Source organism: Lotus japonicus, chromosome 4 (assembly GCF_012489685.1).
Source record: "Lotus japonicus ecotype B-129 chromosome 4, LjGifu_v1.2".
Taxonomy (NCBI): domain Eukaryota; kingdom Viridiplantae; phylum Streptophyta; class Magnoliopsida; order Fabales; family Fabaceae; genus Lotus; species Lotus japonicus.
In genome coordinates, this window is record NC_080044.1 from 55,176,382 (window position 1) to 55,196,015 (window position 19,634).

A 19,634-nucleotide genomic window follows, 5' to 3' on the forward strand; every position below is an offset into this window, starting at 1 on the left:
CGTTGGCGCGTAGGCACAATTCGCTTCACAATTTTCCATAAAAAATGTGCAAACCGTGGTGGAACATTCAAACTCCAAATCCTCTGCCAAACATCATCACTATGATTATCTGAGGTAGAGCCATTGTCTTGTGTCTGCCATTCTCTAATGCATTTGTAGGCTGACTGAACAGAGAAAATACCAGATGGTGTGGCGGCCCAAACAAGACTATCATCATGCGACCGATCACTTAAAGGAATCTGAATAATTTTTTGTGCCTCAAATGGAAGGAAAATTTCATGCACCATATCTGATCTCCAAGATTTATTAGAATGATCAATAAGTTCAAAAACATGAGATAATGCACAAACAGAAGGCTTAGGCGTCCACACTTTGAAACCTTGCTGATTGGACAGCCAATTATCCTCCCATATTCTCACCCCCATACCATCACCAATACGCCAGAAAGAGCCTTTCCTTACCACCCATGTCGCTTGTTGAATACTCCTCCAAGTATAACTAGGTAAGGCACCAGTAGAAGCATCAAGAATAGATGAGCGAGGAAAATACCTAGCCTTTAAACATCTTGATACCAATGAATCAGTACATGTAGCCAAACGCCATCCTTGTTTTGCAAGTAGCGCATCATTAAAAGCCTTGAAACTTCTGAATCCCATCCCTCCATCTTTCTTTGGTTTGCATAAAGAGTCTCACTTAACCCAATGAATCTTTCTCTCACCTTGTTTGCTACCCCACCAAAATCTACTGATCATGCTCTCTATGTGTTGACATAAACCCACAGGCAATGCAAAACAACTCATAACATAAGTTGGAATTGCTTGGGCAACTGATTTAATCAACACCTCCCGTCCTGCCATGGATAAAGCTTTTTCCTTCCATCCCTTCTGTTTCTTCCATACCCTTTCTTGAATGAAATTAAAAACTTGTGATTTTGATCTGCCAACAAAAGCAGGTAAACCAAGATACTTAGACTGAACCTCAACTGCCTTTACTTTTAATCTTCCTTGGATGACATGTTTACTTTCTTCTAGAACATTTCGGCTATAAGAGATTTCAGATTTATTTAAGTTCACAAGTTGACCTGAAGTTTGTTGGTATGCAATCAATATCTGGTTCACAACTTCCACCTCTTCTTCTTCTGCCCGGAAAAATAACACACTATCATCTGCAAAGAAAAGATGAGAAACTTCTGGTGCTTGGGGGGTTAAACGAATCCCATGAATTGCTTGACACTCTTGAGCTTTTAGAAGAAGACCAGAAAGCACCTCAGCACAAAGAATAAAAAGATATGGAGATAATGGATCACCTTGGCGCAAACCTCTAGAAGAATTAAAAGTGACTCCTGGTCTGCCATTTAAAAGCACAGAAAAAGAAGCAGTAGAGACACATCTCATAATCAGATCAGTCATCCGCTGAGGAAAACCCATTGAAGTCAGTACAGCACGCAAAAACCCGCATTCAACTCTATCATATGCCTTTGCCATGTCTAATTTCAAACCCACATATCCAATTTTGCCTAATACTCTCTTTCTCTTTTCTTTTTGTAATTTAGTGACATACACATGAGTGTAACAAATTTTGAATGTATGTTACTGTTAGTGAATGAATGAAGAGAATTAGCATGGAAGTAACACTATTACTGAAATTATTTGAAAGAAATTAATATTTATAAGTTAACATTCATAAAATATTTTATTTATTTGATTTTTCTAACATGTTTTGCAGATAACCGAAGGGAAAAACCTCTGGCCCTGCTCACTCAGAATTTTGTCAAAAGCTCTTCCTCTGCTCTAATGTAAGTCTTACCAAGTTTCTTGCATGTTCCAAGTTCTATGTTTCTTTTAACTAGCATCGAATATAGCAGATATGTTAAAGTAGAAGTTAAACATGGTCACTCTACTCTGCAGGTGGAAATGATATCCCTTGATGATGCAGCGAAATTGCTACTTGGCCGGGGATGCCCATAATTCATCAATAATGAGAAGTAAGCAATCCAATGATTCATTCATTTGTTTGTTATCGATTGCCCAAAGAAGAAGCCTGAAACTTCTTCACTTTTTTTTTTTTTTTGGTGAATTCTGTGGTGCATGTGGGAAAATGTGGGTGTGGTGCCTCCATGAGGCCTATCAAATAGGAAAGTGACATGTGGCCACTATTGCATCTAATTTTTAATTTTCATCTATTTTAGCATTTTTCCAATAATTCGAAAATATTTCTGATATTAATTTTGGAAAGGGTTTTTTAGCAATTATTAGAAAGTTGCCTATGGTTAATATGGATTTTTACCATGAGTGAGATTTAGATTGAAGATTGAATTAGACATTGCTGGTTCATATTCTATTATTCTTGGTTCATCTTCAACACACCAGTAAACCCTAATTTCATGCTTCTTCATCATCTGCCATTCTTCATCTTTCAGAGAAGAGAACCAAATATCACCATTTGCGTCTTCCATTTTCGTCCTCTTTCACTTATCAAGATCAAGGTGCGATGAAGCTGACTGAAACGACGTTTTGGGGATCGAGTCCTATTTGGTGGTTCATCTTCCATGGTATTTGAAAATTATGGTTTGAAGGTTTAAGCTGTTGGACACGAGGTCGATCTCGCGGAGGTGGGAAGACAGAGGGGTTAATGGCTTCTGTTGTTCGTTTGGGTTTAGGATTTGGGTCGAGTAAGACCTTTGTTTGGACTGAGATGAGGCGATTGTCTCGGATGGGGTCGGCGGTTCACGGTGGGTGGAGGATGCGGCGACCGTTGGGCACCCCACTGTCACCCGACCATTACTCTATGAGGCTCTTCTCATATGGTTGATAATTTCCATTTTTTGTTTTTGGTTTGGATTCCAATTACCGTCCAATTTTGAAGAATCCCTGCTCAGGTTTTGCAGCTTTGGTCTTTTTTATGCAGTTCTCGAAGTAGGAGCAAAGAGAACCTGAAGGTTGCGTTACACAGGAATTTTTCTTTGACAAGTTTGGCAGTCTCAAAACTCAGTCTTTTTCCTTTTTTTATGGTTAGTGGGTTTCAGTTGAGTTATTGTTTTGTTGCTTGTGTTGAATGTGTGTGTTTGGTTTATGCTGTCTTTGGTTAATTGTATCAAATCTTGTTCATATACTTCTGCCATTTAAAGATTCTCCCAATAATATAAGTTAATTGAATATTAATCGCTGCTTGCATCATATGGCGGTATGGCCAAAAAAATTGAAATCTCCAGCAGAAATTGCATTTTGAACATATGCTCAAAGTGCAAACATGAGTCTCATGCTTGCTCCCCTGTTTTTGCTCTGTTTCTTTTGCTTTACTTATCTGGTCTCATGCTCTTTTTGAGCTGTACTTGTACAATTTTTAGCACCTCTGGTGCTCTTATTTATACTATTAATTGGCTTACCCAAAAAAAAAAGTGCAAACATGAGTTCCATCTCCATCCATTAACTGTATCTGCAAAAGTTTAACCTTCATCAATGAGAATATAAAATTACACAATAGCCTTCATCAATGAAATCTTATTCTTAATAGTTAATAGTACTTGTTTATTGACATCCTAGTGATCGGAGGATTTTTCTCCAATACATCTTAAGAACTTGCATAGATAGTCATAGTGTACAATGTACATTGCACTGATCTTGTAATTGAATTTGTACAACTTCTATCGTACTGATACTCTTGGATTTTGGCCTTCATTTCATTTTTTGTTTTTTGGTATCTTGCTTGAACTGAACCTCAGATATCTTTAGCTTTCCTCATCTATAAGAAATTTTGTTGCAGATGCTCTTTATTTGTATTGTATGTTTGTAGCGGTTTATAACCCTCACCTTCATTCACTACAATGCTCACTGATTGCGAATGAGATTTAGCAGCAACTTGTGGAGGTCATTGACCGCCACTAAACTACTTCCTGATAGAAAAATTAATTTTCACTTCTAAATTCAACAAGCATACTTCCGAGGTGGGTTTTTAGATCCACCTCACAAACTTCCACTTCCAACAATCACATATAAATCATGGTTACAAAGTTACAAAAAGATGAAACTATTGAAGACAAAAAAAACTTTAAAGCAGTCAAGTTTTAGCTTAGTGTATTTCCTTTATTTTACAAAATAAAATTATATTCCAAAAATAATAATTAAAATACTATCTTATATTTATCTTATTTAATTTTTTTATCTTTATTTGTTTAATACTCCTTTTGTTCCTTAATAACTTTTACTTTAAGGAATATCATTTAATATTCTTATTTTATTAAAATTACCATCTAACTTCCTATTATATTCTTTATCGCTCTTATTAATTTTAACCTTTCAATATTCCTACCACCATTAAATTAAAGGTCGAATTCGTAAAACATGATTAATGCTCTCTTAAAATTGTAAAAGTGACAATTAAATAGGAACAAGAAAAAAGATAAAAATAGTGACACTTATATAAAAACGAAATAATCATGAGGCCCAATAAGGTATTTCTTCGAATTTCTCACCATCGGGACTCATGTTGGGCCACCACTCTTCCTTATGAGGCCCAATAAGATCTTTCTTCGACTTTCCCAGCACCGTGACTCATGTTGGGCCACTCTTTCTTATGAGGCCCAATATGGTCTTCTTCGACTTTCCCATCATCGGGACTCATGTTGGGCCACTCTTCCTGATGAGGCCTAATATGGTCTTTTCCCGACTTCCCCATCACCGGGACTCATGTTGGGTCACTCTTCCTGATGAGGCCTAATATGGTCTTTCTTCGACTTCCCCATCACCGGGACTCATGTTGGGCCACCACTCTTCCTTATGAGGCCCAATATGGTCTTCCTTTGACTTTCCCATCATCGGGACTCATGTTGGGCCATCACTCTTCCTCATGAGGCCCGGTATGGTCTTCCTTTGACTTCCCCATCACCGGGACTCATGTTGGGCCACCACTCTTCCTCATGAGGCCCAATATGATCTTCCTTCGACTTTCCCATCACCGGGACTCATGTTGGGCAACTCTTCCTTATGAGGCCTAATATGATCTTTTTTCGACTTCCCCATCACCGGGACTCATGTTGGGCCACCACTCTTCCTTATGAGGCCCAATATGGTCTTCCTTCGACTTTCCCATAATCGGGACTCATGTTGGGCCACCACTCTTCCTTATGAGGCCCAATATGGTCTTCCTTCGACTTTCCCATCATCGGGACTCATGTTGGGCCACCGCTCATCCTTATGAGGCCCAATAAGGTCCAATAATGTCTTTCTTCGACTTTCCCATCACGGGGGCTCATGTTGGACCATTCTTTCTTATGAGGCCCAATATGATCTTTCTTCGACTTCTCCATCACCAGTACCATCTTTTACCTTTACCAGACATGATAAGGAAGCAATGACCCAAGAAGAGCCTTAGACATGACAAGGACTGACATTTACCCTTATCAGATCTGACAATGAAGGATGGTCCAATACAAGTCTCTGACCTAAGGAATATATAAATGAACTATTTTTACCATTTTTAAATTATTTATAGCCTCGACATTGTTTTATAATAATGATTGTAAATTATTATTTTTTGTCATTCACAGGTTAAAGGATACAGTGACGGTCTCTCTCGACAAATGATTTTCACAGGGTTCGATCTTATAATCTCACAGTTACAAGGATCTAGCTTGCTTACTGCTATATTAACACCATATTTAGTAGTTGCAAAATATTTGGCTTACTCGTGTTTCAACTTAAATAATTTCATCATAAAATCTAAATAAAAATTAAACATTATCGTTTTTAATACACAAATGTATAAATATTTTATTATATATGTAATATGTTACTAATGCGTGTAGTATAATATACATAAACCAAATTAATTAAATTATTTATTTGTCGTCTATGTAGGAAAAGTTTTTATTTGAAATTACATTGGCAAAAATATGATTCCGCTAGCGGTTTGTGTTAAGTTTCTAACAGCCTGTAACCGCCACTATTTACGCAAAAATAGTCTTCAATTCTGAGCCACACAACTAATCGCCACAATTGTTCAATCAGTGCAAAAGCAACAAAACAATTTCCACCCACTCCTTTCTTCAATGCACATGAATGAATTTTTCCTCCCACCTGAATTTGTCTACCATCATTAAACTCTTCCCACACATATGAAAACATCCCAAAAGCTCCAAAGCAATTCCCAGAGTCCCACAAGTCCACCCATCACGGTCATCTAGGAAACCACATCTCTCTCAGGAATATCATCAAACAACTTGTGTGCATCAAGCATGAAACCATATCTGACATGTATAAGCAAAATCATGTTCCTCATACACAGACTTGTTTCAAAGTTTGTTACTAAACATGACAATTTTATTGAAACTAAATGTGTATCAAGAAAAATCAGAATTACGAACCATGGGTTCACTGAAAACATAGCACATGCTCTCCAAATTTAGTCCATCCATATGGTGTGCATGCAAATTTAATCCAAGTGATGCCATTTGAAACAAAATGAAGTCTCTTGCAACATACAGTGACAGTAAAAACTTGTGCAAGTCCAGGCTTCATTTTCACCCAAAGCAGCCAAAAGAAGATAGAAGAACCAAGACTTTGACAAAACTTAACTAGAAAAGGTTCATCTGCAGAGAAGATAAAAACCAACATTATGAATTAAACCACTAACACAACCTGGCCCCAAAGAGGATTCAGAGAGCAAAATAAACTATTTAGTTCAAAACAGTCTACAAGTCAAGCTAAACATAGGAACTGAATTAAACTAAGAATTATCTCTAGGCACAACACTTGCCAATTATGAGAAAAATCCACAAAGCTTAATTTTATTCTATATTTAGGGTACATCCAATGGAGTTATTCAAACAAGTTATGCACAGATTAAATAGAGCAATTAGTGATGGGTTACTCCCACATACAGGATACTTCACAGAAATTGAGCTAAATTATCAACTATGATTTTTGTACCAACATATGCTTCCAATCCAAAGCATAAGAACAAGATTTGAACATCTTGTGTGACTACCCAAAAGAGATGAAATAAGCCCAAATTACTAACACCAATACCAGGATACCCGTCTGCTACTAATACATTGACTATCCATCAGATTGAAAGCTTTGCAATATAGAAGGTGAAAAGCTTATTCATTTTCTGCCAGAGAAACATGAATAAATCACTTGAATCAACGAGCTGAGGTAAAATGAAAACTACAACTTGCAAGTAAATTCTACAAAATAAGTGGAAATCAATGAATAACATTCACTCCCCATACCAAAATGCATTCAAGTTTAAATCACTCTGTGGTTCTTAGAAGAAGGTTAGAGGAGATCCATAAATCACACAACACAGGACATGAAGATTAACGAAAATATATCAAAAACGCGTTCAAAAATCAAAACTTTATGAACATAAACCCAGTCATTTCTGAACACGGTTCCGAAAATTCATTCAAAAATCAAAACTTTATGAAGGTCATGGAGCAATAACGAAAGGCGGCGAAAAAAGACAAGAGATCAATCGATGTTTGCGAAGAAAAACAAACAATCAAACCCAAAAACGATGAATAACGAATCTTAGCAAGGAAAACATGAGGAACAGACCTTGACCGGTGAGAGGGAAGGCAAATCGCTAACGCACGCTCGTCTTCTCCTCTCTATCGTCTCTGCTACTTCGTCTTCTCTTTCCCTATCTCGTCTGGAACGTTCTTCTCTGCAACTTGGTCTCTCCTTCCCATGAGAAGAACAATAGTCATATCACTTGGATAGGAGGAGGTTAAGAAGTTACTTTTACCATGGTAACTGCTTTAGTTAAGGACCAGTTAGCAAATATATAAACTTTTTTTTTTCTTAAAGAATATTATTTAAAAATCAGTTCAGGATAAATGGAAAAAACACCTCATTTAATACATGTTTTGTTGCTACTGATCCAACTAGGAAGAGGCATCATACCTGCATCTGGGAGGAGGCACCACAGCACGCACCTTTTTTTTTTTTGAAAAGCCAAAGAAGAATGCAATATAAGGAGTACAAGGGGTACATCAACCCATAATACAAAGCAAAAAATTTGAACAAGAAGAGATGAAAGAAGAAAATAGCTCTACATGACCATCCTAACCAAAGAAGAAAATGAAAAGAACAGACCCACCCACTAAAGTAACAGCATCTTATATATACTCCTTATTTGCCTTCACATGCTCACCCAAATTCATATTTACGACGCTGTTCCCATAGTCAAACAGTAGCCAGGATCATTTTCCCACTCATAAAAAGATGCTTTAAAAGTGTGAGCTTTCGCCCGAAGCCATAGCCAAGCTCTCCATTTAATCAATCTGCCTAGCTCCTCCATATCAATGGCTCTTGCTTTGAAAATATAGGCGTTTCTGCACAGCCACACAATCCATATTGCAGCAAACCATATGTTCTTCCAAAACCCATTTACTTTCTTCCCTTTTCCCAATAGCACATGTTGTTGAAAGTGCAGCACTCCGTCTTGCGGCAAGGCACATTGAATTCCTATCCAATTGTAACAAAACATCCATATATTGTACACAACCTTGCATGAGAAGAACAGATGCGAGATGGTCTCTGGCTGCTCCCTGCAGAGGACACACACAGTAGAGGTGCTAGTAGGCAAAACCAATCCCCTTTTGATCAAGTTATCTAGAGTAGGCATTCTCTGCAGCCCAATCTTCCACCCTATAGCTGCCACCTTCGAAGGAACAAATTTGCACCATATTTCCTTGAAGAAAGCAGCCTCAGTCACACCCAGCTCCTGGACATTAGGCACCATAATCTGACAGTATGCAGACTTGACAGTGTAAACTCCTGAGGGATCCCTTATCCACTGCCAGCCATCTCTTTTATTCCTTGTTAATTGAATCACATTCAGTTCCTGCAACAGGTTAGTAAAAATCTCTTTTTCCCACTCAAAGAATGGTCGCCTCCATAAAAAATCCCAAAGCCACACATCCCCATCCCAATGTCCCATCTCAGCTATACTCAATGCTTGCTGATTTGAGACATCAAATAACCTTTTGTACTTTACTTCCAGACATTGGTTTCCCACCCAGCAATCAGACCAGAATCTTATCTCCCTCCCCTCCCCAACCCTCCTTTTCACGCTACTCATAAGCCACTCCCCATGATTACCTCCCTCACTTATTCTACCCAAATCCCTCCACCATATAGAACCCTGCGAAAGTTATATTGTTCCCATTTGATCTTTCAGCGAAAGTTAGACGCCTATATGATATTGCAAATGTGCTATCTTCCACGAGCCTTATTGAGAAGGTGATTGTTTTCATCTCTTTTGTTTGCTTGTCTAATTATTCATCTATCTATATTTACCATGAAATTGGAGTGAGAAGAGTTTTGGATATTCTTGCCATGATCTTATGATTCTCCAAATTGATGCTGACCCATACAAAGGACACAAGAAAACCAGCATTCAGGTGGCTGGGTTTGAAAGGGAGGACATGGAATGAATCAACTAGCACTTCAAATCTCAACGAGTCTAGGAAAAGGGAATTTGGAACTGATGTCACAAACATCAGCTTTGCTAGGAATAGAACAGCTTTATTCATGAATGGAGACTTCGGCCAGAACTCTAAGAAGCAAAAAATTCTGGAAAATGATGGTGTCCTTAGTCAGGCAGATAAAAGCAATTTACAACAAGACACCAAACACTATCCAAAGTTGGAAACTCTGAGAACAGTAATGTGAAGCAAGTGCATGACTTGGATTAACTTCTCTTTTCTCATAATTAATTTTCAAACTCAGAAACTACTTACATAAGCCTTAGAGTTGATTTTGACATTATTGTAAGAGGATTTCATGTACTAGTAGATATTTTGTGTTTGTATGTTTCTCCATTTTCACCAACCAAAACATGATTTCACATATTTTAATGTGTGGAGAAGTAGAATATAATTTTGTAGCATTAAGTTCAATGTGGGGATTTAAATTGAAGGATACACTGTATCTTTGCAACAGTACAAGCATGATATTTTCTTGGCATTGGTTATTCATCGATATATTCGATTGTTCTAGTTTGCACAAAGTGATGTCCTTCGATGATAATTCAGGAGTTAAGCTGATTGATTACAAGCCTATTTTAACTAGTATAAATTGGTTTAATTACTGATATGTTGCTGAAAATTTAACTGATCTAATGCTTGATTCACTTTTGATGCAGCTTTAAAAGAACTTTTCTCCCGTTACATGGAAGCATGGAGATCGTGGTACTCTGAAGTTGCTGGGAAGAGATCAATACAAACTTTGTAGCTTAACTCCAGCAAAGTGAAATAGTATTCTTTTCTGATGGATGCATTTTCTCGACGCGACAGCTTTAGTGTGTGTTTGGAAAACTTCTGCAGATCCACGTTTGGCCCTGATCCACGTTTGCAGAAGCAAGAAATAGTTGTTTTTGGATTTCTTGATCCACGTTTGGCCTCTCCAGAGTTGAAACCAAACACACACTTAATCACTTCAGCTCTAAGCTACCATTTACGGATTTTTTTACCGTGATGCTTGGCCTATATCAGCTTAGGCACTTGTTGCACATTCTTGTATTACCTATATTTATGATAGAGTTTAGTTTCAACCCTTTATTCAAAGGGAAATTTAAATATTAATTCCAGTAATAAAATTGAAGTGATGTTTTTCTATACGCGCGTGTAACTTGAGATATTAGATGAGTAAGTTCCTCGCGGGAAGCTTAGTCAACTATATAGCATTGGATATTCCCAAAATATTTAATGTAAGATTGAAAACATGATCAATAGGTGAACTCAATATGAACCTGAAATCTGCAATTAGAGACGATGTTTTTGTTGCTTGCAGCCGTTGCAGACGCTCACAGTAACAACTTCGCCACATACACGTGCAAATTCTCTCATCTAGTTAGTTAACTTCATTCACCCCTTAGCATGGCCTTTAGTCAACTTCGTTTCTTTAATCCAACACTTGCTGGCATGGTTATAAATTTTCACATGATGCATGTATGCATCTCAGATGGGAATTTGATTTTTTACCATGGTTGGGTTAGCAGTGGTGTTTGCTTGATTTCCTAGGTAAAAGAAGAAGGTGAATTGGAGAGGGGACGAGGGTGATGGAGTTTCATTAGTGTTATAGTGCAGGGAAGAGGAAAAAGGGATCTGGTGATTGTTATCTTGGGTGGTGGCGGAGCCATGGCCCCTATTGTGAAAGGTGGTGTAAGAGTGTAAGGAAGAGGAAAAAAGGCAAAAGAAGGGACCAAAATTGATTAGACATTTTTTAAGGGACCAAAACCAATGAAAAATTCCATGTCGACATCCCTTCACTTGACTAGGAACAATGAATCCACCATGTGAGTTGATGCTGTAACATTCCGATCAGACCTTTATCACTGTAATAATACAAAATTTTCAAGCATACTTTTTCCACACTCACGCGTTCCTTGTGCACGCCTTGATGAATTTTCAAGTTTGGAGTTTCTATGAGCTAAATGCCTGAAAAGAAGATGCATTTTGTTGAATTTATAAAACCTCATTAAGTACATAGTCTTATACATATACAATCTCATAATACCTTTCCTTCTAGTGAGAGATAAATTCAATCATATTTCCCTCTTCCTAGAAACCTTGTTTGGAGCCGCTCTTTGTTCTGCTGTTGGGAAGCATGCAAAAAAATGTCAAATCAGAATAATAAGGATTCACAATGTTCTTGCGACATCCACTTGTCCAAGTTCAAATTACAAATAAAAGTAAAAGAATATATTTTAAGATGATGCATTATTAGCGTTGTCTCGATAAAGAGGCACAAAAGTATGAGTGAAGTATGTAAACATGGTGTGAACATCCTATCCTCTATTTATAAATGCATAAATGATAGCTCTACTGCAACACTCCCATACGACTAACCCTAATTCACGCTATTACTTATAATATTTGGACTCATCCAATGAATCATACCCAATAAAACAATATAATATTTTCTAATGGGCTAGTTCTATGTGTGTGTCTTTATATGTATTTCTTGCATATTTGAGTTGTAATATTTAAATACAAACAATAACAAGCTCCTAGTGCATCTTTCAACAATCTTCCATTTGAACTTGAGCTTGATCATATATATTTAATATCACAAAGAATGAGCAATATCTTTTTTTTATTTACAAGGAGGGCCTAAGCCAATAAAAGAAAACTACACACGGGTAGCTCGAGGGAACGAAATACCCAAAGCATCATACAATAGTAAGATCGAGCAACAAGGAGGTGGACTCTCCAAAACATGATTCCCTATCCCAAGTCATGAGCCATACTGGCATGGAAATCCGCAATTTGGTTGGCCTCTCGGCACACATGGACGCAATGAAACTCCTAATTCATCTCCTTCCAAGCTTGAATTTGATTAACAAGGCCACTATACGGGTGGCGCGGATCGCAACCGACGTTCACGAGATGGACCACAACACTCGAATCCCTCTAAAAAATCACCTTGGGGAAACCTATGCTCCATGCTAAAGAAAGGACAGTGAAAATACCCCAAAGCTCCTCCAACAAGACATTAGAAGTCCCCAAGTTACAACGTAACCCAAACAACCATCGACCAAAAGAGTCCCTTCCTACGCCACCACAAACTGCCATGCCCAGGGGCCCTCTCACCGATCCATCTATATCTAGTAGTATATCATTATGACCTAAATATCAAGAATGCTCTTATCTCGACATAACCTATTTATTTCGTAGGTCATTTAATTGTGAGAGGAAATCTAGGCATAACTCCACTATCTCGCTAATTGGCTTTGATTCCTCAAAACTGATTGAGTCACGAGTAAAATAAGTCATCGTAGTCACTAATTAAAAATAAATAATTCTGTTTGCAAAAGTATAAAGATCATGAAGGAGAAGAGTTTTTAAATGTAAGAATATGATGATGAAGGAGAAGAGCTTTCTAGGTTAATTAATTTAATCAACCTAATTAAAAAATATTAATTAATCATATTTTGTTAATAAAAATGAAATGGGGCTTTGGTTTTAATCCTTCTTTTAGCAATATCATTGTTTTTTGACGATACTAACGGCAGGGGTTGAAAGCTCATTATTATTTTCCATTTAAGGGTGTTTACCCAAAAAATAATTAGAGGGCTTAAACCAAAGAAGAACTAAAGTATAGGGACTTAAAACATATCACTATTGCTAGATGGATTGACAACTTTTTCTAACGAGTTGAACAAACCAATGATTTAACCAATAATTTATGTTTAACAATACATGAGCTGGTGTTATTATTAGAAATTGGAACCAATCAACCAATAACAGGAGAGGAAAGCACAGAGAGGAAATACTACAAAGCATTTCTCAAAACATATTTAAGCCAAAAAGTTTCATAGTTTTTAGTCTATGAAAAAACTTGTTTGATTGAAAATAGTCCTATGACGTCATAAAACATCTTTGAATTATTTTTTTACCCAATCATGAGCTCATGTGGCAATCCTAGTTAGATATAGGTATAGGTATTCATGTGTAATTTTTACTTCCGTTTTAATCATTCAAAATTCGCTTTTATCAAATTTAGTCATTCTCCCTTTTCCATCTTCCTCCTCCCACCCATCACCCCTTCTCCCATTATTTATATCAATGAGCGGGAACTCATACATTCTTCCTCCACTCCCCAAATCTCTCCCTCCTTGGTACTGTTAAAATACTAGGATTTGTCTCTCTTATGGAGGAGTGACACGTGAGTGAGAAGGGAGAATTGACAAAGACTAAATTTGAAGAAAGAAAATTTTAAAGAACTAAAACTGATGTGAAAATTAAACGTTGACGAATTAACTTGAGTTTTTCATTAGTGACAAATATTAAGAATTAAAATTAGTTAATAATAAAATAATGGTATTAATAAATAGTTTAGATAAAATAGTTTTAAAATTTTAAAAATGTCGTTGGAAGGTATTTACTACTAACATAACGTATTTTTTGATCTATCATATATTAGTCACAACGATTTTGCGGACATGATAGAGAAAAATAATTATGAATAAAATTGAATAAATTTAAATTTACTTAATAATGTTTAATATATTAAATTTATAACTTATTATAATTGTAAAAATTATAATTACTTTATCATTCTTGGTTTTGACAGGTGTACATCTATTTGAGAAATTGAATTTCTCTCTCAACAATTGACCTTTGGGATAAAAATTATAAAAAATGCCAATACAACTAATTTGATGGTTTTAAAAACTTACTTACTTAGTTTAAAATATTTCAAATTGACTTACAAACTTATTACTAATTATTGAATATTAATTATTAAATTTGAGTATATTAATTATTTAAAGAAAGAGAACTTAAATACTATTAATTGAAATGCCTGTACAATTTTTTTTTTTAATTTTATGGTTAAAAATATTTTAATATTAATTCACTTATCAAAATTTTTATAAATTATACATAATATTAAAAAAACATTATAAATAAAATCGTGCAACACAAATATTATATCTAATTTATTATTATTTAAAATCTCAATTTTGTGATTCTCATTTAATGTTATTTTCAATGCCTTCCAACTCATTTGATACATCAATATTCTTCTTAATTACTTGACTTTTATTGGAACATACTTTTTCTTACTACTAATTTATTACTATAACTTATTCTTTTAATACATGAGTAATTAAAACCATTTACATTTATTACATAAAATTCTTGACCATTGCTGTAAAATAAAATTGTCTTTATTAGTTGGTACCCATCGTTCAATGAGTACACACCCCAATATATATATAACCTCTCTCACACACAATAGTAATGGATATATATACTCAAAAGAAGTCTGACTTGAATTCACCAATTTTCTTTCCAAAAAAAAAAAGAATTCAGCAATATTATGGCATTACTCTTTTTATTTCTTTGTTTGTGTATATCATGTTGTTTAGCTGATGCAAACATCAAAAGCCATCTAGATAAACATCAACCTATGGGAAATGATTTTGATTGTGTTGATATCTACAAACAACCTGCTTTTCAACATCCTTTCCTCAGAAACCACAAAATTCAGGTAAGTATGCTTATTGTTGAAAATTATTTATAAGGTTAGGTCACTTATCATTTGATGTAATATGAGAGATCAAATGGTTGAAAAATAATACATGGTTGTCTTAATCTTCATAGTTTTTCATTTATTATATGAGGTTCCAAAATCACAGAAATTAAAATTTATCAAAAATTTAATTAGTTATGTGTAATTTTAGTTTCATGTTTACTTTATCGAACCTTATGCCTTTTTTTTTTTCATTGCCATAAAGCTTAAACCAACTTTTGCGACAAATGCTGTGAAAGACGAAAACTTGACCAGAAGATGTCCACCAGGGAAAGTGCCTATCTACAAGAAGACAATGAGACAGCAAATATTGGAATCACAAATTAAAGATTTTAATCAAAAAACACAGGATTACCCATACCACCATGTAAGTGGATATTTCAATCACTACTTGATTGTGGATATTTCAATCAAGACTTGATTGAAATATGTGAGTTGCATGTGTTTACTTATAATATTTTATATTGATGATTTTTTAAAATTTAAATTATTTTATTGTAAATGTATATAGAATATATTTAAGTTTTTTATAAAATTGCATAATATAATGAAATTAAAGACAATTGTATTAAAATATTTTAGTAAATAACTATTATTCTAAGAATTATATTGTATATAGAGAGGACTTGTTTCTTGATTACATTTGAATTTAATGAATTTTTTCTTTCGAAATAATTTTTTTATATTGTATGTACTCTATATTCTTCAAATATGATTTTGGTTCTTCTAGTTTGGTTCTTCTAGTTCTAACCAACCTGCATGACTTTTTTTGGTACTTTAAGTAATAGTCAACTAGAATTCTCTTTTATGTAAGTACTCAATATTACTTTTAATTTATAATAAATAATTAAAATTAATAAAATAAACTTATTTAATAATAGACAATTAGAGTTTACGTTTATGTAAATAATTATTATTACTTTTAATAATAATTAATAGGTATTAATTAAAATATAAATTATTTAATAATTTATTTATTTAATATTGAATATTGAATATTGAATATTATTAATTTAATTTACCACAAGAAAACATCAAATTCTCATTCCTTATCTTGATTTAAAATATTCATTCCGTATGTTACTTCTCTCAAGTGATAATAGAAATCATTATTTAAGATTAAATTTAAGCGAATAATACTCTTGAATTATATATTAAATTTGAAATATTTTTAATTTGTAAAATTATATTTTAATTTTATTTATTTATATTATTTAAAATTTATAGTATAAAAATATTTTTAAAATTCATTACAACTTATATTTTAATTATTTATAAATGTATTTTTCTCATGCATTATACAAGATAAAATACATTTTTTTTAATTAAAGTTAATATCAATAGAAATTATACAGCAAAGCATTGGACTAGTTACAAATCATAGGCAAATCAAAATCTAGAGTTCTAAGTATTGATCATTACACAGCTTGTTCACTTAGATACAACTCAAGATATGACGTTTCGTGGGGCAAGCGCAAGAATTAGCTTGTACAATTTATCTTTACAAGCAGATCAATTTAGCATATCTCAAATTTGGCTTCGAAGTGGTCCACATGATGAACTTAATAATATACAAGTTGGATGTGGTGTAAGTTTTTCATTCTTCAAATTTTCAAATTTAATTTATATTACTAGTTTTCTATATTAATTTTATCCATGTATATGTTTTCTTTGATTTTCTATCCTTGTAAATTCTTCAATATGCTAGGTATATCCAAATTTATATGGAGACAGTCAATTACGACTAACTAGCTATTGGACGGTAAGAATCTCTTTTCAATGTATTTATATATGAGTAAGAGTTTATGGATATATATATATATATATATATATTTTTTTTTTTTGACAAGATATGATATTTATTGATTGAAAGAAGTAGCCTGAGAACAACCCTCTCAAGACATGGGAAACATAGATACAATGCTAATAAATCCCTTCCCAAGAACATCCAAGCATAGAGATCGTGTCTCGTTAAAACCTTCTCTAGGAAAAACCCATTTAGGGAAAAAACTTAGAGAAGAAAAAAGAGTACACTATCTCTATGAGATTTTAAAACCTTAACCACCTTAATATATTCATATGCACCTGAGATGATCCAAAGTGGCAACAAAACCCCACAACAAAATATAAAGCATCCCCTTAAAGAACAACCAAAGTAATCAGTATATATTTTAAAAGAGTTCATGCTTATTTTGCATATACACGAGTTTAAATACTATGCACTGACAACTCAATTTGTTTTTACATAATCATTTAATTAAAATTCATTAAATTATCATGTCAAACATTTTTATGTATAAGTTTTACAAAAAAATTTCACAAACTATGTATATGCATAAAATCTTGTGTTTAATTACTATGAAAAAATGAAAGTTATTTAATTAGAAATCATCAAATTAACATAAACAATCATGGACATATGTGTATTAATTGAGTTTTATGTATATGCATAAAATTTTATATGTATGTATGTATATTTAAAATCACTTAATTTTATTTGTACTTAATTAAAAAAAATACATGCAGGCAAATGGTTATAAAACTGGATGCTATAATGTCAATTGTCCGGGTTTTGTGCAAGTCAGTCCAGATTTCCCCATGGGATCTACCTTTGGACCGGCAAGCGCCATTGGATCAGATGAGAAACTTGATTTGCTTTTCAAAGTCCAACAGGTAAATTTGAACATGCATGTGTGCTAATAAATACACTACATTAGCTTCATAGGGAAGTTTTTTTTTCATAAATAATATATATATATATATATTGATAAGGTTGAGAAACATCTCCTCTCAACATGGGTAACCATGCAAACAAAAACCTCAGTCACTACAGCAAAAACCCCTACAAAACCCACAAGCATGCTTTAAAGTCAAACCAACAACTCCAAACATTTACACCACCAGGAGAGGTCCCCATTTTAAAGTCAAAAGCAGCGGCAATTCAACCAAAAGGGACTTTCAAGCCGCACAACACCTGCAAAACAAAGACCCAACCCAGCCGTGCAAGCTAAAAACCCAACAACAGAAACAAACATGCGCTGTAGAGCTGAGAACCACAGCCTAAAGAAATAGAAACAAAATAAAAACACAACTAGAAAACCGACACCCGACAACTGACGTCAACGAAACAAAGCCTCCAAACTAACTCCAGATCCGCTGCAACCGTCCTCAAAGAGAGCCAAATCCATGTAGAAAGTGAACTGCAAAGGCCGGACAACAACCGAAGCCTCTGCGTCCTCCACCGTGGAAGTTAACAATTTCTACATGTTGTCTAAAATTTAGTGCAATTTTGATATGATAATGTGATTTTAACAACCCCTATGTAGTACGTACAAATACATGTGTGATTGATTAATCTCAAATATGATTGATTGTTTAAATGTATATATGCAGGATCGAACAACAGGTAATTGGTGGTTAATCACAGGTGATAATCATATTCTTATAGGGTATTGGCCTAAAAACATATTCACTCACTTAAAAGACGGGGCATCTTTGATTCAATATGGCGGTGAAACTTATACTACTCCAAATTTGATGAGTCCGCCAATGGGTAGTGGGAGACTGCCCCGTGAACATTTAAAAAACGCAGCTTACTTCAGTACGATTAAAATTGTGGATTCAGAATACAATGAAGTTGACATACAACGAGGAGATATGAAGACTTATATTCTTACCAACCCAAATTGTTATGATCTCTTGTACCAAGGTTATGAAGGCAAGCAAGATAGACAAGCTTTTCTCTTTGGTGGGCCAGGCGGTCAATGTGGGCCATAATTATATTCAAAGTTTTATTTAATGTACTAACAAAAAAACAATTCTATTGAATAAAATGTTGATTATGTTTTTATATAACGATTCATGAAGGCCTTAAACGTTGGCATGATTCTTTGAAACAATTTTTTTTAGGATGTTCTATCATTGAATGGATCTTAAACGTTGGCATGATTCTTTGAAACATTTTTTTTTTACATGGAGGGCTTTGTTGGGAGAGACAAGGGAGCCCATGAGCTGAAGAGCAAGACACCAAGAGATATCGACGCCACATCTTAACCCAAAACCTTAAGGCATTAGGTTTATGGGTTCATCTCCTTATAAACTCTCCCTATTACCTTGACTTCTCCGATGTGAGACTTGACTCTAACACTTAATTCCAACAATCTCCCCCTCAAGTGTAAGTCCTTCAACCACATCACCCATGGTCCTCCCGTGTTCGGAAGCTATCAGTCGTCACTGTGGTTACTAACCATCAGTCCCTTCGCAGAAGTTACCCGGCTGTTACCATGGTTACTTACCATCGGCCCCTCTGCGAAAGTTATCCAGCTGGTACCATGGTCTCACGAACCATCGACTCTGATACCACTTGTTGAGGGAGACAGGGAAGCCTATGGGCCGAAAAGCAAGACACCAAGAGATATCGACGCCACATCTTAACCCAAAACTTTAAGACATTAGGTTCATGGGTCCATCTCCTTATAAACTCTCTCTGTTACCTTAACTTCTTTGATGTGGGACTTGACTCTAACACTTAATTCCAACAGGTTTAGCCCGATTCTTTGAAATATTCATATATAATAACTTAACCTA

At 34.7% G+C, this 19,634-nt stretch overlaps 1 protein-coding gene, 1 long non-coding RNA gene and 1 pseudogene across 2 annotated transcripts; 2 read left to right on the forward strand and 1 right to left on the reverse strand.

The window, feature by feature from the left end:
• Nucleotides 1-1,562: 1,562 nt before the first annotated feature.
• LOC130712992 (E2F transcription factor-like E2FE) lies at nt 1,563-10,295 on the forward strand (annotated as a pseudogene).
• On the reverse strand, nt 5,824-7,691 carry LOC130710011 (uncharacterized). The gene is made up of 3 exons (XR_009010255.1): nt 7,560-7,691; nt 6,362-6,586; nt 5,824-6,244 (listed from the first exon to the last, which is right to left on the reverse strand). It is a non-coding gene; the product is annotated as an uncharacterized LOC130710011 (long non-coding RNA).
• Nucleotides 10,296-14,924: 4,629 nt separating the features above from the next.
• Nucleotides 14,925-18,824, forward strand: LOC130712993 (uncharacterized). The gene is made up of 5 exons (XM_057562800.1): nt 14,925-15,005; nt 16,474-16,635; nt 16,756-16,809; nt 17,574-17,720; nt 18,441-18,824. The coding sequence occupies exons 1-5, from the start codon at nt 14,925-14,927 to the stop codon at nt 18,822-18,824; spliced, it is 828 nt and encodes a 275-aa protein (XP_057418783.1).
• The last annotated feature ends 810 nt before the right edge of the window (nt 18,825-19,634 follow it).